Source organism: Alexandromys fortis, unplaced genomic scaffold (assembly GCF_014885135.2).
Source record: "Alexandromys fortis isolate MF-2015 unplaced genomic scaffold, M_Fortis_MF-2015_v1.1 scaffold_22, whole genome shotgun sequence".
Lineage (NCBI taxonomy): Eukaryota > Metazoa > Chordata > Mammalia > Rodentia > Cricetidae > Alexandromys > Alexandromys fortis.
Window position 1 is genome coordinate 10,060,669 of NW_026067900.1, and position 25,134 is coordinate 10,085,802.

The window sequence follows — 25,134 nt, forward strand, 5'->3', positions numbered from 1 at the left end:
GTATCTGAGGCCTATAGGGGAGCTTTTCTGCTTTGCTATGACCTGCCTATCTGGACTTCTCATTAATGTATTTTTAAATACTTTGATTTATGACTTTCTTTGTTCCATTACTATACAAAGCTCACGAAACTCCTACCATGTTGGAACATTTTATTTGGGACAACCTGAATCAGCTTTCCTGGGCCGTGACCTCTCTTATTTGGCTGTAGGATCAATGATCTTTTATTCCCTTTGCAGTTGGAACTGCACTTTTGAAATTATAAATGTCATTACTTTCTACATATCTAATTTGAATTCATTGGCTCCTTCAACATGAGTGGACACAGTGAGAGGATGGCTAGTAACAAGCAATGCCTGGCCTGACGTCTGACGTGGAAATGTGACGGTGTGTCTCCTATCCTTGTCCAATCCTGCTGCCTGCCAAGGGGTATGTCTGTCATTCACCCCACTGAACTCTTGTCTCAAGAGTAGTAGGAATACAGCTGGAGCCTCCTGGAGCCTGGCTTTCAGTTACCCCTTCCCTCTCTTACTGAAGTTCTCTACCATGAGACTCCTGGTTCCCAGTCTGAGCTCCAGGCCAAATTCTCTTGAGAACTTTATAAGAAGTCCCTTGAGATCTTGTTCACGGCCATGAGGACAGGCATTAGCAATTTTAAAAGGTCCCAGGGTGATCCTGATGTGCAGCTACGATGGGACCCACAGCTACTCCCAAATTTCATCTGATCAAAAACACTTGTCAAAACACTGGCCAGCAGGGAAAATCACAACGCCCAAGTAGAAGCACAGGGGTCAGGAGTTTCAGACCATCATTCTTGGGTAGTGGTAGCTCTGCTGGTTGGGGACAAAACTTTGATGCAAAATACTTTGATGCAACATCAATTAGATTCTCAAAAATTATTGATCTGGAGATAGGCTGTGGTGGTGCATGCTGTAAGCCCTTAATCCCAGCACTCAGGAGGCAGAGGTAGATGGATCTTTGTGAGTTCAAAGCCAGCCTGGTTTACAGAATGAGTTCCAGGACAGGCTCCAAAAGCTACAGAGAAATTTTGTCTCCAAAAACCAAATAAATAAAGAAATAAGTAAATAAATAAATAAATAAATAAATAAATGAAAAGAAAAGAAAAAAAAATGTGATTGTGATGTGGGATTCTGAGCGCCAACCTTGGTGCTCTACCCCCAGGTTTTAGATTCTGAAGGCGGGGGGTAGTTCAAGGTGCATTTCTCAGGAGTCCCGGGAGCTTCTGGCGGTGCTGGAGTGGGGAACACACTTTGATAAGCAGTGACAGGGTCCATGTACTTTGTGCTTGGATGACACGAGGCATTAAGATGATACCTTGAGCACTCCCTGGCACCAGGTCTTATCAAAATACCTGAGAGTGTTCTGCACTGTAGAAGAAGCCAAAGAAGCAAGGAGCTCAGTTTTCACAGACAAAGAATCTTCTTTTATTCCTCTCCTAATTGTGGCCACAATGAAAAATAAAATCCCCTTTATCTGATTTTCACTGTAACGAGTCTCTTTAGTTGGCATACTTGTGGACAGTGAGCTGAGCCTACCTTCTAAGGGTACTAGGATCCAGGATTGGACCCTAAGAACCCCAGGGACAATGACAGGGAATACAGAACCAATTAGACAGAATGTGGGTAATAGAATTAATTAGTCCGGAGAAAACTTCACAGTGAGGTTATGGGAAGATAAAGGGGAGCAAAATACTTTAAACAAATGACTTCAAGGTTAGTAATTTGAATGTGTGGTTAGATAGTGATAACGTTATCCTACTAAGAAAACAAATTCAATCCCTAGTTAAGAAGTAGAGATAAGTAGCTCAGTTAAGGATGCATTAAGTTGAGGGTCTCTGCACACTCCAGTGCGAATGAATAATAGATGTTGGACATGAACAGAGATCGTGGACGGTGCTTCATTCTTTCTGGCCATTGTCCCAGTTCCCAACCCATGATACATGACTACAAAGACCAGCCAGCCCCAACGCTGACTCCCCTGAAAAATAAGGCGTGGCCACTTGTATGTTCTGTCTACATGGAGGTAGTGATATGAGAATTCTCCTGGGCTTGCCTGCTTGTAACATTTAAAGTACTTAGAACACACAATTACAGACATAATGATGTTCATTATCAGCAAGGAGATCATAACTACTTGTGACTAATCATGATATCCAAGTTTGTATTCCACCTGTGAGTTCACCACTGTCCAGATAGTACGTGTGTGGGTGTACCACACATTAGGTCTGGAGTTCCCGTATTAAGCTAGGCCATTGGCTCTTGCAGTACCAGCGTAATAGAAGATTAGCCAGGAAAGTATCCCAGCTATGCTGAAAAGTAGCGATTTGCCTAAAGGGTCTCCTATAAAAGAACCTTGAAAGGATGAGGCAGTGGTAACAGAACCAACTCAAAGGATTCTGGTAAGGACTTGTACGGCGGCTTCCGGGTGAATAGGGTCAGAATTGTGTCAAATGTGTTTCGCACCGTTTTGAATTCCTATGATTTCACGATGATTTCTCAAACTAGAAACTCTATGATTCTCAGTTATGTTTAATAAGCAAATTAATTTTTAGACACGTTCCGAGGACTTTGGCTGACACGTGTAATCTCAAACCTAGTGGGTTTCCCTGACAGTAATAAAAAGGAGACTTCAAGTATCAACATACTTTGCCATTTTCATTTTGCCAATTTTAATATAAAATGCTTGTACATGTCTACTATTTGTCCACAACTTCTCTAAACTACTACATGGAAGTCATTTACATGTACCACAATAAAGTGTCAATTTTAAGACAATCAACACTGACAGTCAGTGTAGTCTAGGGCAGTGGATCTCAACCTTCCTAATGCTGTAACCCTTAATACAGTTCCGCATGTGGTGTCCCCAACCATAAAGTTATTTTTGGTGCTACTTAATAACTGTAATTTTGTTCCTGTCAATGAATTATAATGTAAATAATTTTGGAGATAGAGGTTTGCCAAAGGAGTCACAACCCACAGGTTGAGAACAACCGTTCCTAGAGAAACAGCCATGATACATAGCACACACACACACCAAACAGAAGGTAAAAATTTAAACATCAGGTGATTATTTTCAGAATGAGTAACTGGTCAGTCTTTACAAAGGAATTAGTGTGTTTGAGCACACACTATGTATACCAATTAAAGTAGAACACAGAAAGGGCCAAACTGGCACAGCTACGCAAGGACATAAAACTTCATATATAAACATAAATGTCCACATTTCAAGGACGCACAGGGAGAATAATGTAACTTTTGTTAGAATGAGGAAAATCTTGAGATATCACCAGAGTATCCCTCTGTGGTCCTCAGCTCACAACGGTTCCACCTTAATCAACCCCATCCTCTCCAGGCTGAAAAGTAATAATTTCTCCAATATCTCTTTATAATGTCCCTTCTCATTAGGCTTTTGATGTTCTCCTAGCCAGGGTTTCTAGTGCTGTGATGCAACACCATGATCAAAGCAACTTGGGAAGGAAAGGGTTTATTTGGCTTACACTTGCACATCACTGTTCATCACTGAAGGAAGACGGGTTAAGAAATCAAGACAGGAACCTGGACGCAGGAGCTGGACGCAGGAGATCTTGGATGGGTGCTGCTTACTGGCTTGCTCCTCATGGCTTGCTCAGCCTGCCTTTTTATAGAACCCAGGACCGCAAGCCGAGGGATGGCACCACCCACCATGGGCTGGGCCTTTCCAAATCTGTCACTAAGGAAATGCCCTAGAGGCTTGCCTACTGCCTGGTTTTATAGAGGTATTTTGTTAATTGAGGTTCTTTCCTCTTGGATGAACTTAGCTTGTGTTAAATTGACATGAAACTGTCCAGCACAGATGTTATTCGTGATCCCTCACTTTTCTTCTCTGCCACAGTCTACACAATCAGGCATTTTTAAAGCCACCGGTCTTAGCTGAATTAAACCCTAACCCCTGGAATGATAATTTTTTTTCTCATTTTTGGGAAACACGCCTATCCCACAACATTTTAAAATCAACTTAAGTATTTTTGAGGCTTACAGCACCACCCCCAATATATAATAAAGCTAAGGGGTGGAGTTAAGACATAAAATCAGGTAAACTTACCCAGAATGAAGGTTTCATGCCTGTGGATGAGCTAAAAGTTCTTTCTAAAAGTTCTTTCTAAAATAATAACATGTTTGCACCTGCTCGTTTCCATTACTTTTTGGCCAAACAAATCATTTTTTTAATTTTAATCCTGATTTCTAGGGACTTGCTACTCTTTCTTGAGCCATTTATTAAATAAAAACACCTAAGGAACAAGCTTCATATTGTACTCCAGAAAAATAACCCACAAAAATATTAAGCGAAACACCAGATGGCTGAGGACAAAGCCCTGTAGAGTTCTATTTCTTAGGTTCTTAATTAAAATCACTTCAAGTGAATCCTCTCAAATCTGACACCTGAACAGACTAGATTGTAGTTTTACATCATGCATGGAGTGTACGTATGCTTCTTGGCAGACACCATGAACATATGTTAAGATTAGATGAATTTGATTTTCTTCCCCCAATTTACCTTTGAGATTGTCAGTCTGCATAAATTCAACAGATGATCACTGTCCAAAGAGGTGGGGGCTGCTCTTACAAATTCATGACACATCTACCTCTATGTCAGATATTGAACAGTTGGGAAACCCATGTAAGTCTGAAGAGGCCATGCCAGGTACAGAATTTACAGGACTCAAGTTAATAGGTGACTGAAGTACCATGCATACTGTATAATTGAAGTCCTGAAAGAATCTTTTTATCCAAAAATTAACCCTTTAGCAATAAATATCAATGACAAAGTGAGAGAGAACCTACTGCCCTTTCTAGAATACTAGTGGAGGAATGTACTTTCTAGGACTTTGGGTTTAATTTAGAAATTGGCTCTGCATAGAACTTGTATTAAAAGACTATTAATACTTTAATATATCTATATATGTTATACATATATCAGAATGAAAAATATGAAAATTAGGTGTATTGTGATGGTAAACCTTTTTATCAGTAAATATCTTAAAACATAAAGCATTAACATATCAAGTTGATAATTAGAATTTTGGTAATGTTTTAAAATTTTATGTGTTTACATGATTTATTAGGTAGTTTATAGTTGTAAAGTAATTATATTAATATAGCATATTATGAATTGTATTAAATTATTACATTATGAAAAGACTATTATTATAAGAAAACTCCATGATTAAAAAATAATAATTCTCAGGAGTTATATTTTCTCACCAGGAAAGATCAGACTTCTTGGGAAATACGCTGTATTTGCTCTTTGCCACTGCACAACAAATTATCCTCAAAACTTAAAATAGTAACATCTTTATCTTACACTTGAAGAGGATGAGGAATCTGAGGGCAAACTGGTAAGTGCTAAAAGGCTCTTCCAGCTCCACACTGGAGCCATCTACGGTAGGTAGGAAGGAAAACTGTTTTCAAGACGGTTCATTTACATGGCAGTTTGTACGTGACCTCATCTCCTCATTCCAATAAACACTATGTCAGCTGCTAGGTGACCTCATGAGGCAGCCATTGGATTCCTCCAGAGCGTAGTGCAATAGAGAAGTAGATCAGAATGCCTTCTATCCCAAGATCACAACATCATGTCCAGTTCCACTCACTGGAAAGGAGTCGCCAAGTCTAACCCACGCAAAATGCAAGAGCGGGAAGAGCAGGCTCAACCTTTTACAGACTACTGAAAATGGTCAATGGTGAATGCCTTCCTTGGGTCCCACTTCCTGCCTTGTTACATTGTTAAGACCTTAAATTTCTTGATATCGCTCAAAAAAATTAAAACTCAGTAGACATTTTCATTATTATGAAATGAAGTCCAAGAAAACCTGTGACTTTGCGCTCCAGGGATTATGTCTCTGAAACTATGTAAATAAATCCTAAAACCCTTCTGACAGAATCAAGATTGGTCTGATGTGGGAGTCCCCTCTGTATGCTGTGAATACCACTGATTAATAAAGAAACTTTCTTGGCCTGTGATAGGGCAAAAGAATAGAGATAGGCAGGGAAAACTAAACTAAAAGCTGGGAGAAAAGAGGCAGAGTGAGAGAGATTCCAGAGCGGGATAGAACTTTACCCGGTAAGCCACTGCCACGAGGCAATACACAGATTTCTAGAAATTGGTTAAATTAATATGTAAGAGTTAGCCAATAAGAAGCTAGAGCTAATGGACCAAACAGTGATTTAAATAATATGATTTCTGTGTGGTTATTTCTGGGTCTAAACTGCGAGGTGGCCAGGAAACAAGCGACCTCTCACAATATTGGTCTACTCTTACAAAACTATGAAAAGGCAGCAGACAAAGTAATATTTAATTCTGCAATAAGTTGCAGAGTTTTTAATACCAGGTTGTTATCAGCTGAAATAAATCCTTAAAAATGTGACTGGGAGGAAGAAACTGTGATTGGCTTCTAATGGACAATTTTTAATTTCACTCTGACATGGAATGGAAAAAATTAATTCATATATAGTCCAGAAACATGACACTTTCGGAAACATATTTTCCAAAAGTAAAATATTTTTTTAAATAACTACAATTGATAAGATGTTATAAGATTCTTGCATTTTGTTTCATTGATGGATATAAATTTTGATCTTCATATTTTAAAAAATTGGGGTTATATACAATTATATTTACCATAAATAGAGCAAATGTGAAATTTGTACAAATGTCAGAACACTTTGCTACTAAATTTCACATGGTTGTTCAATCTTATAGCATTATCTGAAAACATGTTTTAGCCTTTAGATATTGAAGCATGGGGCTGGAGGGATGGCCTGGTGGTCAAGGGAACTGATTGCTCCCGGTTTGGCCTGTTTGGTTCCCAGCAGCTGGCAACTACCTGCAACTCCAGTTCAATCAGACCCAACACCTCTTCTGACCTCCACAGTCTTCTGCACACATGTGACGCATATACACATACCCAGCCACACGCACACATACACATACCAAAACTTAATAAACAAATAAATAAATCTTTAGATTTAGAAGTGCACAAACTCTGTTGAGTTTCTCACAGTTAAACTTGTGTTTCAAAGGCTTGGTGGGCTTTCTAAGATTCTAAAACTGAGAAAGAGAAGTCTAAATACTCCCCTTTTAGCTTTGCCATTTTCACCACAGAAGCCCAGCAGATGTAGTTTTGATTCACAAAATTTCATTAAGACAACACTGAGAATAATATGTTTCCTGATGTGCCCCACATAAGAAAAAAGAAGTGAGGAAAGTATATGCAAATCAGGTGGTGGTGCACACCTTTAATCCTAGCACTGAAGGCATAGGCAGGCAGATCTCTGTGAGTTCGAGGCCAGCCTGGTCTACACTGTGTGTTCTAGGATATTCAGGACTGTATAGCAAGACCCTGTCTTAAAAGAAAACAAGGAAAAAAAGAAAAGAAAAGAAAAAAGCATAAGACAGAAGGGAAAACAAAATGCAGAATGGCTCCTGTCTACACAAATGCTGAAAATACTCAACATGAAAGTAAAATAAGTGTAAGCTTTAAGATTCCCCAGGTGAGCAATATCTATACTTTAGTGCTAACATAAATTTAGACAACTGTCTGGTGAATTTTCTAGTGATAGTTCACTTTTTGTATTTTAAGCCCCTTTAATAGCATGTAAGATAGGAACATTTTTTATTAAATTCACATGTAGTTCAGATTACAGTGGTTTGCATTAAACCAACCATCTTATAAAAAAACTGATCTGAGTGGGAAAAACAACTTAAAAAAAATAAGGTCAAATAAGCTTGTGGGACCAAGACCTAGATAAAGGCATCTTCTGTCCCTGTCTCACCTCTCACAGCTCTCATTTGCTCGTTCACAGGGCACGTCACTGAGGCCTAATAGTAAAGTAATGTCCAGAGGATAAAAAAAAATAGTGTTGGCTCATAATTACCAAAATAAAAATCCTAAAAGAGGTCTGACCACACAGAAAAGGGATTCCATGTGAATTCAGTGTCTAGGCAGTTAAGATGTACACCAGATCCAACCCAGGGTGATGAGCAAGAAGAAAATCTAACAGACCTAACAGAGAAGGTGAAACCCTAAGAGCACGTGTAATGCTCTCTAGGAAGCTGAAGGTTGCAGTCACGGTTTTCCCGAGGAAAAAGAGAGCCTGGCACACATTTGGGTTTTTAATGAGAGCCCAGAGGGTTACACGGAATAATTCACATGGAGTAAGTGAAAATGGATGGCAGCACCATAAAGCCCCAGAACTTATCAGAAATAGGGTGATCTATCTTGACAATAACTGTCAAGCCCTCCTTAAATACCTCATGTTTTCCACACTAAATTCCCAAAGGCACTCTAATCCTCCAGGCCTGTGAGGTCAAATCACCAACAGCTAAGAGGCAATAAAATGGGTAGAAAACACATGCAAACACACACAGGCGAGAGCTCCCACATGAACAACTAGTGGAACAGCCCTGTAAGTTAGTCTGTTGTTAGAGCCCATGATGAGATGGTGTCGCAGGCACTATCCAGAAATGGTCCATGACATAGCCATTAGAAGGCCAGAGGATAGGACTGGGGAGAGGGATCAATGCTGGCAAAGGATCTGGGTTCCGTTCCTAGCACCCACATTGTTGCTCATAGGCAGACAGATGGCACACATATGTAGACACAAACAAAATACTCACACACAGAGAATCAGACAAACCTAATAATAATGGTTATGATTATAAGAAGAAGAAGAATAGAAACTTTTGAAGTAAGAAGATTCAGAGGTCTGAGTCTACTTGCAGGATTCAGAGATCAAGGCTGCCTTTTCAGGTTTCTAAAGGCATAAACAAGCACTGCTCCCAAGCTCTGGAGGCGGAGCACGATGATGCATTACAGTGCAGAGCCTGGTGACTGTGAGTGCTTATGGTTACTCACCAGCTGGGTGTCTTTGGACTTTTGGACTTCCTCTACCTCTCTCTGCCTGTCTGCAAAAACAGAAGCATCCTGTTTGCTTCTACTATCAATTGCTCCCGAGTGCCTGCCAGCTGAAATATGACTCCTGTGAGGCTGATGTTTCCCATTATGGATTTTTCAGTGGTGAATATTGGATTGATATTTAGCCAAATGGCAATGCTTTTGCCTTTCACATTTATTTGCTTGTTTAAGATATTCATTGCATTCCGATCCAAGAGGCAAACATAGAAACGATTACTAGTAGGAAATCGGTCAGACCGAAAGGGAAGTCTTGCTTTGTGAAAGAAGATAAGGGAACTGCATGTTCTGCTTCTTAGGATTCAGAAGGCAAGGAATGATTTAGTAGCAAACATTTATGCACAGTTAGGAGACTTTCCTCATTCCTAAAGGAATCCTGCTGGGCGACTCTCATCTCAGCACTGCTATTGAGAGGGATACTAATGAGTAAGGGATGGGTGGAGGAAGAGTGATGAAGTAGCCCCCTTATCACTAATGCTGCTCTCAATTGCCAGCGCTACACTGTAATAAAAAGCCAGAGGCCTTTCTAAGCAGCCATATTACCAGCAATTTTAAAATTTCCACACAACAGGGAACCCCTTATCACTTGTACCCAGGGTGTTCCATACTGTTAAATTATTGCATCACTATGCAGAAGTTCTACCATTTGATTATGGCAAAATCAGAAGCGAAAAAAAAAAAAAAGCAGAGGCGGTTCTTTTGTACTATTCACAATATGTATATGTATCCAGTATTTGACAAATGAACATTCTTTTTAACAATCTGGGAATGGCATTAAAATACAGACAGACACACAAGCACATACTTGGGTGCTGTAGGAACTCCTTCAGCCAATGGCCTTTGAGATGCTGGCCCACTTTGGACATGGCCTTGGGTACTATATAAACCAATATAGAAACATGCTCAGGCTCTCTCCCTTGGCTGCTGGATCCAGTTCCTGTTCCCCACTTGTGCAGAGGACTGCTGATCTGTGGGTCTACCCCTAAATAAAAAATCCTTTATTATACTCCATGAGCTACTATGGGACTACTTTATTGTAATTGCCGACACATGGTGCCAGTGTGGGACTAAATACATCCACATAAAGTCTGAGAGAGCTTGGAAAGGAATTCTAGAAAGAAAACAGAGTTTAGCACAGCTTCTTCGTAGCCACATTTTTTTTTCTAATGGGCTCTGTTTGCTGGTAGTGAGCAGGGGCTCCATGGCCCCTTTAAGAGAAGTCTTTCTGATTCATTATTGGCAGCAAAAGCTGTGCAGCTTCTTTAGGGGAGGAGTTTCTGGTTTGTGCTAGTTGCATGAACAGCTCTGGCTCTTTCAGGAGATGGAGCACTTAAACGGCATCTGTGAGCAGCATGTTACAAATTTCTTTTTTTTTATTTGAGTGTTTATTCAGATTTTCTGATTTATTTATTTATTTATTTATTAAAGATTTCTGTCTCTTCCCCACTGCCGCCTCCCATTTCCCTCCCCCTCCTCCAATCCACCCCCCNTGTGGGAAGTCCAAGGACCACCCACCTCCATCCAGGTCTAGTAAGGTGAGCATCCAAACTGCCTAGGCTCCCACAAAGCCAGTACATGCAGTAGGATCAAAAACCCATTGCCATTGTTCTTGAGTTCTCAGTAGTTACAAATTTCTTAATGGTGACATAGACCAGATGCTACCCTGGAGCTGGGGTGGTGTGCAAGGCTCTCAGAGGCAGTGAACATGCCTCTGCCATGTTAGACTGGGCAAAGTCAACAGGCAGGGCTGTGGAGTTGGTTCTAGTCATTCCTGCTTAGCATTTAAAAAAGAAAAAAAGTGCTCCTGGTCAAAAAATAATTACAGATAGGCATATAATAAAGACAAATTCAAATAAAAAAGACCTCTAAATGTGTCATGGTGTTGGATAAATGTCTCTTGGGATAGAGAAAAATACTTATAACAAAGTAAATGGTTTAAAAATGCTAAAGTCTTTAAAGAGACATAGTACAGACAGTCTTAGATTAAAGGATTAAAGAAAAGCAAGCCACGTAAAGATTAAAAAATACACATAGAGTCTGGATTATGTATATTATTCTTTCTTTGAAATTTTTGACTGTGAATGAGCTCAGTAAAGGGAGACATTTCATTGTATGGGCTGCTAAGCTAACCAACATATATAGTTTAAAGGTATCTTGACTTCAAAATTTGGGTCAAGGGATATGTTGCTTTAGAAAAGAGGTTCTGCTTTTGTTTCCACAGAGAATGAGAACCTATGGATTTTTTCCAGACTAATGTGATTTGATGAATCAAGAACCCCCCAAAATGTCTCCATGAACACCTAAAAATACTTTGCCCAACAAAAAGCAGGAAGCAGTTTGGAGAGAACTATACCAAAATTCCCTAATATTATTTAAAATGTTTGTTTATATTGACAGGAAATATGCTATAAAGATTAATACTTTCCATTGGTATGGGATATTGGTCAATTGATACAAATTTAAGGTCAATTTTGGTATATGTATTTTTGCTCTTTTTAAGGTATTATGTTTGAGTAGTTCATTTAAAAATGTAACATATAATTAAAAATACAAATTAATAGATAGTTATCTATGATAATCAAGCTTGTGGTCATGCTAGGTAGATTTACTAGATGTGTAGAAATAGATATATTTCAGATGCATAGTTATTTTTCAAACCTTTCAAAGACTAATAGAATATAGCATTTAAAATATTTTAAGAACTTAGGACTTTTCATAAAAATGAGAAAAATCTGCTCTTGCAGCACCAATCTATTTCAAGAAGATGATGGTCATAACTTATGGAGTTTATTAGCCATTTGGCCAAAAAACTGCTCCTGCTGGACTGTTTAATGGTATGCTGTGCTGTATGAACTGGACTTGCAGGACCCATAGAAAAGTGACTGCTGAGCATCCCAAAAGACAGGATGGTCCTTCAGGGTTCCTGTTTCACTGAAGAAACTTCCAGACATTATGCAGGACACAGAAGAAAGTAACTGACAAACAGACAAGATAGGCAAAACAGCCTTTCAAATTTCATGCTTCTTGGAAAAATCTGCCATATACTATGGGTCTGTAGACTGAAGATGAATGCCCCAACATTACAGAAGAACTTTTGGTGACTGTTCAGACAGCTAGATGTCTCTGTCAATTCTAGAGTTTTGGAAGTTGCTTACAATGCACTTTCTGTTTATGTAAGTAATATTATATCCTTCTGGAGTCCTTGATGGAGTTAAAGAATAGTTATAATTATAGTTTTCCTTAGTTATGATAAAAGATAAAATAGATATAAATAACTATAATTCTTGCTTGAAACCTGTTTTGTATATGTAATTTTACTATGTTAAAGTTAAAAGTTTTCTTTTTATTTAGACAGAAAAGGAGAAATGGTGTGGAAAGTCCTTCTGTATATATGTTGCTTTGACTGGTTAATGAATAAATAAGCTGCTTGGGCCTATGACAGTGAAGAATAAAGCAAGGCCAGAATTCCAAGCAGAGATAGTGGAGGAAAGAATATGGAGTCAGGGAGATGCCATGTATCTGCCAAAGGAGAAAGATGCCCACCTGGTGGAAATTACCGATAAACCACAAGCCTTGTGGTAAATATAAAGTAATAGAAATAGGTTAATTTAAGATGTAAGAGTTACTTAATAAGAAGTCCTAGATAATAGGCTGAACAGCATTTTAATTAATATAGTTTCTGAGTGATTATTTTTGGTCTGGATGCCTGGGAAAAGAACAAGCAGTCTCTGCCTACACTTAGGGACACTGATGTTTTTTTACATTTGCTTATTTAGCTAACAAGTAAGAAATTTTTTCAACTGTAAATTGGCTGAATTTTATTTTCTTACTTCATTTACAGTGTTTTCCATAAGGGATATAAGTATTCTGAAAATAATGAAAAGAAAAACGAATCTTCAATACATACCATTATAGAACTAATAAACTTGCCAATGTCTATTTTCATGGCATTTTATCACATAAATTATGTATTATATTTTTCTTTCTTATCTACTTTTTCAATTTTATTTTTAACTTATGTTTGAAAGAAAGGTATTGCTACATCGTGCTGGATGGCCTGATCTTCACTATGTACACCAAGTTGTCTTTGAATTCCTGTCAGGATTTTTGCCCCAGTCTCCTGGGTGCTAGGATTAAAGATGTGCACTATCACACATAGCTGCATCATAATTTTTTCTACTCTAAATTTTCAGAAAATGTCATTTCCAGGCCTGATGGTAAAAGCTCAAGTGTTTCTAGGTCACTAGGAGTGACTACTTAGAAGATCCCAATAATTGATATAAAAGTATATGCTGAATGATAAAACTGAATAGCAGAGTCCTGCAATGTAAAATGTCATCTTTCACATTATCATCCCAGCAAGGCTCCTTTGCACACTTGCATCACTCTGTCTCATTGAGAAGTGAAGCCATGCCCTTGTAGTATCAAGAAGGCCAAGCAAGTTATTTCTATTGTTGTTCATTTTGTTTTGTTGCTATTATTGTTGCTTTTGGTTGTTAGCGTCTAGTTGTGCAGTGTCTGCTGGTCTGGAATTCACAATGTAGACAGGCCCATTACACATATGTTCTACCACACCCAGACTGAAAACTAACCTTTGATATGAAGCCTCAGTGAAGACAAAGGTCTTTAGCTTATCAAATCTATAGTGTTTTAAAAAGGACTACCTATAATCAGGGCATGTTATCTCCTCTTTGTCAGTATTCTTTCATTCCCTGGTGGAATGCCACCTGCTCCTTACTTTTTGTCATTATTTATCATCATCATTATTATCATCATCGTCATCGTCGTCGTCGTTGTTATCATGAAAACATCTAACTTTGTAAAGTTGCTAAAATCTGTTCCTAAAAATTTTGTCTCAACCAATAGTGGTAGGACATACCTTTGATTCCAGTATTCTAGAAGCAGATGAAAATGGATCTTTGAGTTCAAGACCAGCCTTCTAAAGAGCAACTTCCAAGGCAGCCAGTGCTACACAGAGAATCCCTGTCTCCATAAACCACATCTCTCTTCTTTCCATTTCTCTTTTTCTTTCACTTATATCCTCAAACATGAATACGCACCGCTACAGAATGCACCTCATTCAAGGAAGAGACTCAATTCAAAGCCACTGAATAATGATGGCATTAAATCTGACGACGCAGAATATGACTTCCAGGAAGGAACTAATTTTGAGTCAAATTCAATGAAAGAATTCACAATGAGAGTCGGAACAGAGATCAGGCAGAAAGGAAGCTCTCAGCAGAGACTGAGATCACTGGGGGATGATCCTAGTGTAACGAAGGTGTTGATAAATACTTAAGAGCTGCTTAGCTAGACAGGACATGCTTGCAAAGTGACGCAAAGGGGAGAACTCTGTGACACAATGCCGCTCGCTCACATCGTATACTAACTCAGCCAGGAGGTTTATACATTAGAAAAGTCTTGAGTCTGTAAGAACTGTCAGAGGCTTAGAAAGGGCGACAAAAAGATTTTGTTTTATATCTTTTATGAAATAAGTGACAATGCTGATCTTGCAAAGGTGGAATAGTTGACTGATGTCACAGTTAGAGCAGAGTCCTGGTGATCAAATACCTCATTTAGCACTCATTTCATTCCAAGAGCTGATTCTCAAGAAAAGCAGTCATCGTCTGCTCTCCTTCGCCTTTGCATCTATGGGGCCCAAGGATGAGTGATATTTTTATGTATTACTAACAACTAACAAGGCCAAACAAACACTCCCAGGAACTGTGACTCAGGGTGGAGCCGAGACCTGAGCCTCAGTGATGTGGTGCTGCAGGAATGACTCCACCCTCATTCAAATTACATTTCTGCTCATGAGTCTTCCTGATTCCAGATTCCTAGGAGTCAGATTTCTATCTCAAGAAATAAGCGGTCCTAGCATGAGGACTCAGGAGGAAGCAGAGATGCAAACAGCTTTCTAAACACACCCAGATCCAAGAACATCAGAAGTAACAGCTCCTTGGATGCATACCACAGAGTAAGAGGAAATACACTCCATGAAAGATAACTGCTTAAAGTCATCAGTAGGAACGTTTCACAAGAGTTCGCAGTAATTACCATACATGCATATATAATCTTGGGAACACTTCTTTAGATCTTAATAATTGCCTGGGAAAAGTCGTGCTAGACACTATCAGAATATATGAAGACAATACACATGTAACTATGCCAGCCACACAGAAAAGCATACAAAGGATTTAAGGAAGTTGAAATACATTACTTTACAGAATATGTATGAGAGTAGGTGCAATTATCTTTTTCAAAGTAAAAATTCAGAAGAGAACAAAATAAACAAATACAAAATAATAAAGTAGAGGGATCATAAAACAACTTCTAAGCAATAACTGATAAGAAATGATATGCATACATTTTAAAAATCTAGATTATTAAATGCTATAAAATATCCTAGTTAGAAAAACAAAGTGATTCATAGACTGTATAACAAGCTAGAAAGAAAAGTTTAATAATAATATTCAAAAGCACTCAGAAGTGAGGATCAATAGCTCAATGGCAGATGGTGCATGCTCAGTGCATGTGAGGCACTGTGTTCAACCCTAAGAATAAAAGAAGTGAAAAAATAAACATAAAAGTGTATGTAAATATACATTACACACACATACACAGTCTCTCACACACAGTCACATACAGGCATACCATTTGTTCTGATTAAAGACAGACAAGATACAGTGGAAGTATCACCCCTTTGTCCAAGAATGGGAAGGTGAGCTTGGTCTCCAATAAAGACCTTAGCTGCCAGACACTGAATTTACATGCTTTCCCTGAATGTAAGATTTTTTGTATAATAAGTAGCTTATTTGTTATGGAATAGCAGTTTAAGATGTGTTATATTTGTTTACACTGTGGAATATTTGTTTAATGATTCAAAGATGTGTTGCAGTTTTTTTTTTATGTTGTATTTGTTTAACTCTGAAGCTGTGCCATTTTGCCTGTCAAAAATACATGATTGGTCTAATAAAGAGTTGAATGGCCAATAGAGATGCAAGAGAGAAGGACAAGTGGGGTTGCCAGTTAGAGAGAATAAATAGAAGAAATCTAGGCTTGAAAGAAGAGGGAGGAGCCAGAGGAAGAGAAGGAGAGGAAGAGGATATACTAGGGCCCAGCCACCCAGCCAGCCAAGGAGTAAGAAGGAAAGAAAGACATATAGAATAAAGAAAGGCAAAAAGCCCAGAGGTAAAATGTAGAAGAAGAGAAACAGAATAATTTAAGTTAGAAAAGAGAGTACAAACAAGCCAAGCTAAGGGCAGGCATTCATAAGTAATGATAAGTTTTCATGTATTTATTTGAGAGCTGCGTGGCAGGCCCTCAAAGAGTAAAAACAAACAAACAAAATCCCCCCCAAACAATTCTGAAGCAAGAAATTTGTTTCTACCACTTAAATCTATCTTATTCAAAAACATTATGATAAAAGGCCATTCCAACGCCATATTATGACAATATACTGGCTACTAATAAAGAAAATTTATCCTCTGAAAAAATCCAAAACAAAGTTTATCACTGATTAGCAGGTTTCTAAAGGATAAGAACGGGGCATGATTTCCTGTTGTAGGGATTACAGGCATGAAGATCATAATTCATATTTAAAAATCCATATGCCAGCTTTTATGGTAGCTTTTTCTCACTATACAGTTAATTAACTTGGCCTTTTGAGACAGCATCACACTATAGAGGCCATGCTGATCTCTAGTTCACAATACTCCTGCCTTAGTATCTGGAATTTGGGTGTTACCTGTGTCTGTTGCTATATCTGGCTAACGATTTGCTTTTATATTGAAATTTTTTAACAAGACCTTAGCCAGTTATTGGCTGAGAGAGAGAGAGAGAGAGAGAGAGAGAGAGAGAGAGAGAGATATTACAAAGTTTCCAAAGTATTGGATCTTTTCAATATCTGTAAATAAATAGAGAGCCTTCTGAAGGACTGTCTAAAGTCCTTGAGATACAGCACCCCTGATGCAATCCCCTTTATGCATGGAGCCCCTCGACCTTAATAATTACTGCATCTAAACAGAGGTGAGAATATTTGATCTCCTGAAGCAACAAATCATATCTTCCATGATTTATACTCAACTACAATCCATGCAATTTGTAAGATCAAATAATTCTTTTTAAATGAGCATGTATATAAAATGTTTTTTTTTAAATTTTATATCATCTTAATTGTATGGACAGGAAGCAGAATACAACCTTGTTTTATAATACAGACTTTCAGTTCCTCTCAAAGTCCGTATTCAAGTGGGAGTTTCAGATAAAGATATTATTTTAGAGGCTTATTAAACAGTGCTACATTAGGAAGAAAAATATATGAAAAGGCCATGAGTAGTGCTCACTTTCTATGGAGAGCTGCATTATGTTTATGGTTTCACAACCTGTGGGAGACTGATCAGTGTGTATGCAACTACTCTGACACAGTCCCCAGATTACCTTTAATACTGAGACTCATAGTATATGACATTTCCTGATAAAAATTAGCAAAATCTGATAAGTGCCACATCTTATTATGCTTTTGGAACTCTCACTTGATTTATAAAATATCTGTATTTAAAAAACTGTATCATTTGTTCCCAGCACAAAAGAAAGGATAATTTTTTTTAAATAGATTAGTTCAAAAGATTTATCTGACAATTTAATTCAGTCACTAAAAGCTTGGTCCACTACTATGTCCACTATGTCCTCATTTAATAGTTAATGTTTAGTAATGAAAACAGATAAGCATTTTTGTCAACATAATATGGCTAATGAAATCAACACCCCTAAAAAGTGAGGTTATTTGAATGCAAAGGGTTTGGCCTTCCTTTCACAAAGCTTACATCCAACACTAGCTTAAGAACACTGTGTCTCCCTTGTACAACTTTTAGGTATTAGGTACATGTTTTGTAAACTGTAATGTCACTGAGAACTCTGAGGTCCTTACTTTTTATACTTCATGAACTGTATTTTTCAAGCCGTTTTATGTCATGTCAACATAGAAAATAAATGAGGATGTTTGTTTGTTTCCTCAATTCCCTTTCTTTCCTAAATTTTTCTATTATACAGCATGGACCTAATAGATAATTTATAAATTTATAAAAAAATTAGTTTTTGTCCATTTTTCCCTAAAAAAAAAAAAAAACCTTGAGTCAGTGTTTCACTAACTCTGTCTGATCCAGAATTCACCAGACAGATAAGGATGGCCTCAAAGATGGTCTTAAGGTCCTGCTGACTCTCTCTTTTGTATCAAAAATACAGACATGTGCCACCATGCCGAGCCTGGCCTACATCTTCTAAACATGGGAATTTGATATGGGGTTCCCCTCTGTATGCTGTGAATACCATTGGTTAATAAAGAAACTGCCTTAAGCCTGCACAGGGCAGAATAGGGTAGGCAGGGAAAAACTAAACTGAATGCTAGGAGAAAGAAGGCGGAGTCAGGAAAAGCCATGTTAGCCCCACTAGAGACAGATGCTGGAACTTTACCTGATAAGGCACAGCCTCGTGGCGATATACAGATTAATGGAGATGGGTTAAATTAGTATGTAAGAGTTAGCCAATAAGACTCTAGAGCTAATAGGCCAAGCAGTGGTTTAATTAATACAGTTTCTGTGTGGTTATTTTGGGTCTGAGCTGCCAGGCAGCAAGGAAACAAACAAGCAGCCTCCTACAACAAGAATTGCTGCCATAGTCTCAAAAATATCTTTCATGGTGATCATCAAATTTAAACAAACACAAGAAACTCTTAATAATTTTCATTGATTAAAAAGATATTTCTGTAGCTTTATCTGAATTCTAAAATAAATTTTATATGATTAATAAGGCAATATAAGTAACTGATAAAGAGTACAAGACCCTAGACTGATAAGTGCTTCAGAACTTTGCTTGAAAAAATTGTCATAATGTTGATTTTATATTATACAGTAATGTATAATTCAGAAAATAGTTAAGTAGAACTCTAGTTTATATATTAATAGAATGAACCATTCTGAGAGCAAAACAATTTTTTAGTACTATAGCAAACAAAGATTCACTAATATACATATTTTTCAAAAAGTAAGAAAAGTTTCTAAGTGCTTAAAACATATGAATATGTCAAAAATCATCTTATTCCAGCCCATGTACCTTCATCTCCAATGGCAAAAGGCCTCTTAGGTGCATTGTGAGAGAAATTACTTTCTTTTATTTCTTTAATAGAAATATCTTTCTACTAAAGGACCTCTTGCTACCGTCTCTGATACACATAAGACTGGGGAATGTACGGGGGTAGGGAGATGACTGAAAAGTTAAAAACATTTGCTGCTGTTTCAGAGGACGCAAGTTCAGTTCCTAGTACTCATACTGAGAAGCTCACAACAGCCTGTAACTCTAGCAAGGGGATATGACACCTTCTTTGGCCTTTATGGGTACCCACATACATGGGTACAAGTGTTCATACACACACACACACACACACACACACACACAAAGAAATCTTGAAAGATATGAGTGTGTGTTTCCTTTATATATCTATAGGTATATTTTCTGAAATTAGCAAAAATGAGCCACACCCATAGATTTTTATGTTAACATATGTGCCCATCATAGAACAAGTGCATAGAACACTGCACTTATCCACATTTCATATTTTTCATTTCAAAAAAGATATACTACTACCTTTCTTGCTTCTTTTATCATCTTCCGAATAGTTTCCTTTATTGTAAGTAGATGTGCTCTCGGTGGATGGAAGAGGAGGTCTATATGCGTACTCCCTAAGAATCCGGGCATCACACATGGCCAGCCTAAATCAAGATTTGGAGCCTCCACATCAGACTCTGTGGGCCAGTAAGTCCCTGACGAGGAGGCACCATCACAGGAGCTATCAGAACCACTTTCTGTGTTTTGTGAAAACTTCTGGACATTTTTCAAAATATAATTCACTTCTTCCTCAGCTAGAAAATCTGAAGCTCGCTCCTTGACGAGGAATTCTTGGTAGGCGTCTATCCCATGTTCAATCAGAGCATCAACGGCCACACGGTACCACTCCTTGTAGTGGGGCTCGATGTAGCTATCGGATCTCCACTCATCATTCAGTGAGGAAAGCATTGACGAGGTCTCCATGGTTGCAGATGTTTGACGATGATACTTTCAAATGTTCATCTGTGCAGAGGTTCCTACGTGTGTGATAAGAAAGCCAAGGTCAGTTAGAATTCTATGTGCAGATATTTATGATATATGTCATGCATCACTTTGACAGCATTGCATTAAGGACTGTTTGAGTTCTTACATTTACATTAAGTACTGAACTGACACACTTCATATCCAAAATGACATTAATAGAGCCACAATTCACTAGCTATCACAGATCACAATCAGTTACATGGGTCTCCCTTGCAAACTCAAGACATTCCAAATTAAGTGTCTCATATGACATCATGGACCTGTCTTCTCTGATGATACAGAACATCCACTCAACTTACACGTGAGAGCAGGGTGTGCTTGATGAGGTGGGATACTTCTTGACATTAAAATAGTATTGGAATAGCATGAATGCCCGGCTAGTCAATGATACAAATACGTTGATATGCTGAATATTCAAGAAAAGCACAAAATATCTGTCTTCCAGGAATTTACTATTTAGTTGAAGTACATAGGAAGATATACATATAAAACTGTTATACATAGAAAACTATAGGCCATGCATTACAGAGGGCCAAATGGGTTCATATTTGTGCTCATTAATTAATCATGTTGTAGTCGCTGGTTTAAGAATAAAAGCAAACAGAGATCGGTACAAAATAAACAAGCTATGGGCAGCCCTGAGCAGGAGGCATGCTGCAGCTAAGGCTAAGGCTACAAGAAAATTCCTGCAACAGAAGATACTTTCATTTCGGTCAAGGCCAAAAGCACAGTCAGAAGAACAAAGCAGAAATGGAGAGGGTATTCGAGAGTCAGGGAGGAAATCTTGGTATGCGGGAAAACAGGTTTCTTTAGGAATGACAGACTGAGCTGAGAAGATAAGAGCAACTGAGCCAGGTGTGGAGATCAGGAGACTGCCGTGGTTCCGCCAAACCAGTGGTAAGAGGCTCCACATCAGACTCCTGGTGTCCTGCTTCACAGAAAGAGACATTGGGCTTCATCTCAGTCAGATTAGGGGCTTCTCGGCTGTTTGAAGTCCTGATACCCATTGTGGGGCTCACAGAGCAGCTGCATCCTGGGTTACAAGAACTACAAAGCTAATCTGACCAGAGCGGCTTTAGCTGTGGTTCTGAACTACTTTAACATTCTATGCTTTACTGACCTTTTCAGTCACCCTCCCACTCCAATTCAAACTCAGCCTGTGAGGGGCGAGTCTGGAAGCCATTACCCTTCCTCATGATACTCACTCAAGATTCACTCTTCACTCTGCCAAGTACACAGAGGAGCTGTGAGTATACAGGCTGATGAGCAAGGCTCAAAAGATCCATCCTCTGCAGACTTTCACTGTGAGGAGATGATAGATAGATAGATAGATAGATAGATAGATAGATAGATAGATAGATAGATAGATAGATAGATGATAGATCGAGCAGATCAATTAATCAATTGGTGAATAGGTGAATAGATGGATAGATGGATAAATGAATAAACGGTGGATAGATGGATGGATGAATGGACGGATGGATGGATTGACAGACAGACAAATAGATGATAGATGATAGATAGATGGATGGATAGATAGATAGATAGATAGATAGATAGATAGATAGATAGATAGATAATGGATAGGTAGGTAGGTAGATAGATGGATAGATAGATTATAGATGCCGGCTACCCATTTCAGAGGTAAATTACATAAAGTTCTTTAAAAACATGATTCATTTCTTGTTTTTTATGCATATGAAAGTATTGCAATTGTTCAAAATTAATTGCTGGACTATAGGTATACTGACAAGCTACAGAGGTCAAAAGGATAATGACCACAAAGGAAACTGTAATTTATCATTTACATTGAAGGATAGGCATAAAGAAACAAAACCACACTATGAATTAGTCTGGAAAGTGAAATGCTAAGGGTTAATCTATCAGTTAATATGAAATGCTAGGGGTTAATCTAACGGTTAATATGTAATCTGACGGTTAACATGAAATGCTAGGGATTACCCTAATAGTTAACAAGTAGGAGACCATTGTGGGAAAGTGCAAAAGTCACGTCACCTGAGTTTGGATCTTACAGACAAGACTAGAGATAATACTATGTTTGATATCCTTCTTTGGGAACAGTTATACTCCAGATGGGTACTGGAGTATATGATACTAGTTTATCACCAAAGCTGTTTACAAGGAATAATCTTGAAGGGGAATATCTACAAACCAATTTTAACTGAGAATAAGAAAGTAATATCACTTCTACAAATGCAAACTGAAGCAAAAGAGCATCTGTGTTTGGTTACAGACTCGGGATTTCATTTGGAAGAGTTTTGCTGAACGTTTCGAAAGGTTCATTAGAGTACAAAATTAATTAGGTGTGGCTCTAACACAAAACTGAAAAGTACTTTATTAATAATGATTAAAACAGCTAGGAAGCATGTATTCTTTTAACATAGAAATAATGAGTTGGTAAAAATAAGTCTCAATGTGGCATAAAAGCTAGACTGAGTATTAAGATTCACTGCTAATGAAGTGATTCATTCTAGAAAAACATACCCTTAAAGTCTATGCATCCAAAAAGCATAAGTACTCTTGATATCAACTTTGAAGTGTCATTTATGGCAAGCAAATAGAAATTCAAAATATAAATTCTGCTAATACAAAGGCTATAAAATAAGCCAGAGAATAGATTTCACAAGTCACTCTGGGAAATCCCACTCAGCCCCTATCATAGAGACATCCTCCTGCAGTAGATGGGTAGTAATGCAGAGACCCACAGCTGGATTACCTGCAAAGAATGAGAGATCCTGGAACCCCCAGTACAAAAATGGATGACCCCATCTAATCCCTTCTCTCTGGGCTCAGGTAGCTTTTCAGAAGAGGAGGCAGAAAGATTTATGAGCCAAGAACTCAGAGACTGTGGGAGCAAACACAAGGGCTACACATGTTCAAGACAGACAGGATCCCAGCTCTAGAGAGGAAAATGGCCATGATCATCCATATCCAAAGAAGATGCTATCTCCAACTGACAGCTGTTTGGGAAGGGAAAATTTAGTTGTCTCCAATGGAATTTCACTGAGTTTATAAACCACACATAAGGGTAATCTCCATGCCCAGTTGAAGGCCAATATAAAATGAACTCAGTAGTGTTTTTTGTAGATGTTTTATTTCACATTGCTTTGTTTTTTTTTTTTATCTTCCTGATCTTTTTGCTTGTATTTTATGATTTCTGAATGTTGAAATCAAATTTTTAAAGTTTCAAAGGCTTTTTTCCCCCATCTATTTCCGTGGTGCATGGAGCATTTTGATGAAGACTTAAGTGAAGAAATGTCTACAGTCTGGAGGTGGTTTTCAAGTAGGAAGGGAGTACTGATAAAGAAAACTGGAGTAAGGAAAAGCACAAATATCTAAATGAACACATGGGAGTAAGAATTCCTGTACAGACACGTGAACAAAACGGGAAAAAATGGCAGCTATTGGTGCATGCCCATCTTATAGCTTTGAGATGCTGTAATACATTTGAAGATCTATCAACCAAAAAGTAAAACAGTTTATGAAATGCAAGTTTATGAAGAGTACAAAACGGGTGAACTCAGAAGGGAGAACCTAGGCAAGCACTGCACAGTTAACGAGGAGGACAACATGAGAACGAACAGAAGGAAAGATCCAGTGGGTTTCACCTGCTCTTTATTACACAGCTCTCATAAAGGTGGGTCCAACTTAGATGTGTCACGAAAATGGGAAGGCCGTGAACACATGTGTCTTTAAATCTATAACACACTAACCTGTCTCTTGTACAGAGGTAGATTTAAAACTAATGACAAACTTTAAATCAATTTCTGTAACTTCATTCTAAACTATTAATATTTTTGTATAGACTAAAATGTTGGATGAAATCACACATTTGTATTATTGGACAAATTCTAACCATAAACCAATCGCAAGAAAATTTAGCTTTATTTAGAATCATTTATATTAAAGTTTATTTAGAATAAATATATAAAGCTATTAATACATATAAATCGTATCAGTATTTATGCCCCTGACAACTTAATATCAATGATTGTTTTGAGTATTTTTTAAAAATTTTATAAGATTGAACATATTCTAAATTCAATATTAAATAATATTTTCATGTTACACTTAGGGAAAGTTTATATTAATAGATAAAAAATGATTCCTGGTATTGTGTAATTCCATGCACAAATTTTGTTTGAATGACAACTCATACTGGACAATCTTTCCGTCAGGCAAAAACCAGCAATGGTCTTCTATTCAATAAGTTTTATATGAAGGAGAATATAAAAAGAAAATTTTAGGCCCTTCCGCCTTTAAAATTTTATTTGTAAGGGTTGTGTTTCATTTCTAATTTGATTACTAGAACTTTAGAATGACAAAACATCAAGATGCCGCAATTAAATTATGAACTTATTTTAATAAGCTGTCAAGTATAAGTTAATTTGTACTTCTGGCATCCAATGTCATTATATTTGAAAGTGGCTTTATTGTTGCACTTATGATGAATTAGCTCAAAAACACAGGTTAATCAGCACTCAGGACCACTAGAGGCAGACCCTACTCTGCCACAAGTGCTAGGAGCAAACATCCCAAAGAGTAGAATTTGTTATCTTCTGGACCCAGAAATATTAAGCAAGAGCATCTCAGTATCAATTCATTCATCCCAAAGCAAATCCCAGTGGTTCAATACCTAATTATCTTTTAATTTCCTTAACTATTTTAACTGGAAGATGGGGTAGCAATATCGCTTTTACATCAATATAATTTCTGGTTTATTAGTATTGGCTGTTATTCAGCACATTTGCCATGCCTGACCCAATGTAGCAATTTCAGATATTAGGGGCGAAAGTCTTTAGTAAATATTGATAACTTTAAAACATGAACAATATTTGGAAGTCCATATCTATACTGAAGAATTCCCACAACTAATTCATAAGAATAACAATGAAGCAGGCAGGCAGTGGTGGCGCACAACATTAATCCCAGCACTCAGGAGGCAGAGTCAGGCCAACCACTGTGAGTTCAAGGCCAGCCTGGGCTATAGAGGGAGTTC

At 37.8% G+C, this 25,134-nt stretch overlaps 1 protein-coding gene across 1 annotated transcript in view; it reads right to left on the minus strand.

Annotated features, from left to right (window-relative positions):
* Fam83b (family with sequence similarity 83 member B) overlaps positions 1-25,134 on the minus strand; it is a 72,069-nt gene that overhangs the window by 33,087 nt on the left and 13,848 nt on the right. Inside the window, exon 2 of the mRNA XM_050127582.1 lies at positions 19,611-20,107. Within this exon, the coding sequence (XP_049983539.1) occupies positions 19,611-20,054 (444 nt within the window). The 5' untranslated portion in view covers positions 20,055-20,107. The remainder of the gene's footprint in view (positions 1-19,610; positions 20,108-25,134) is intronic.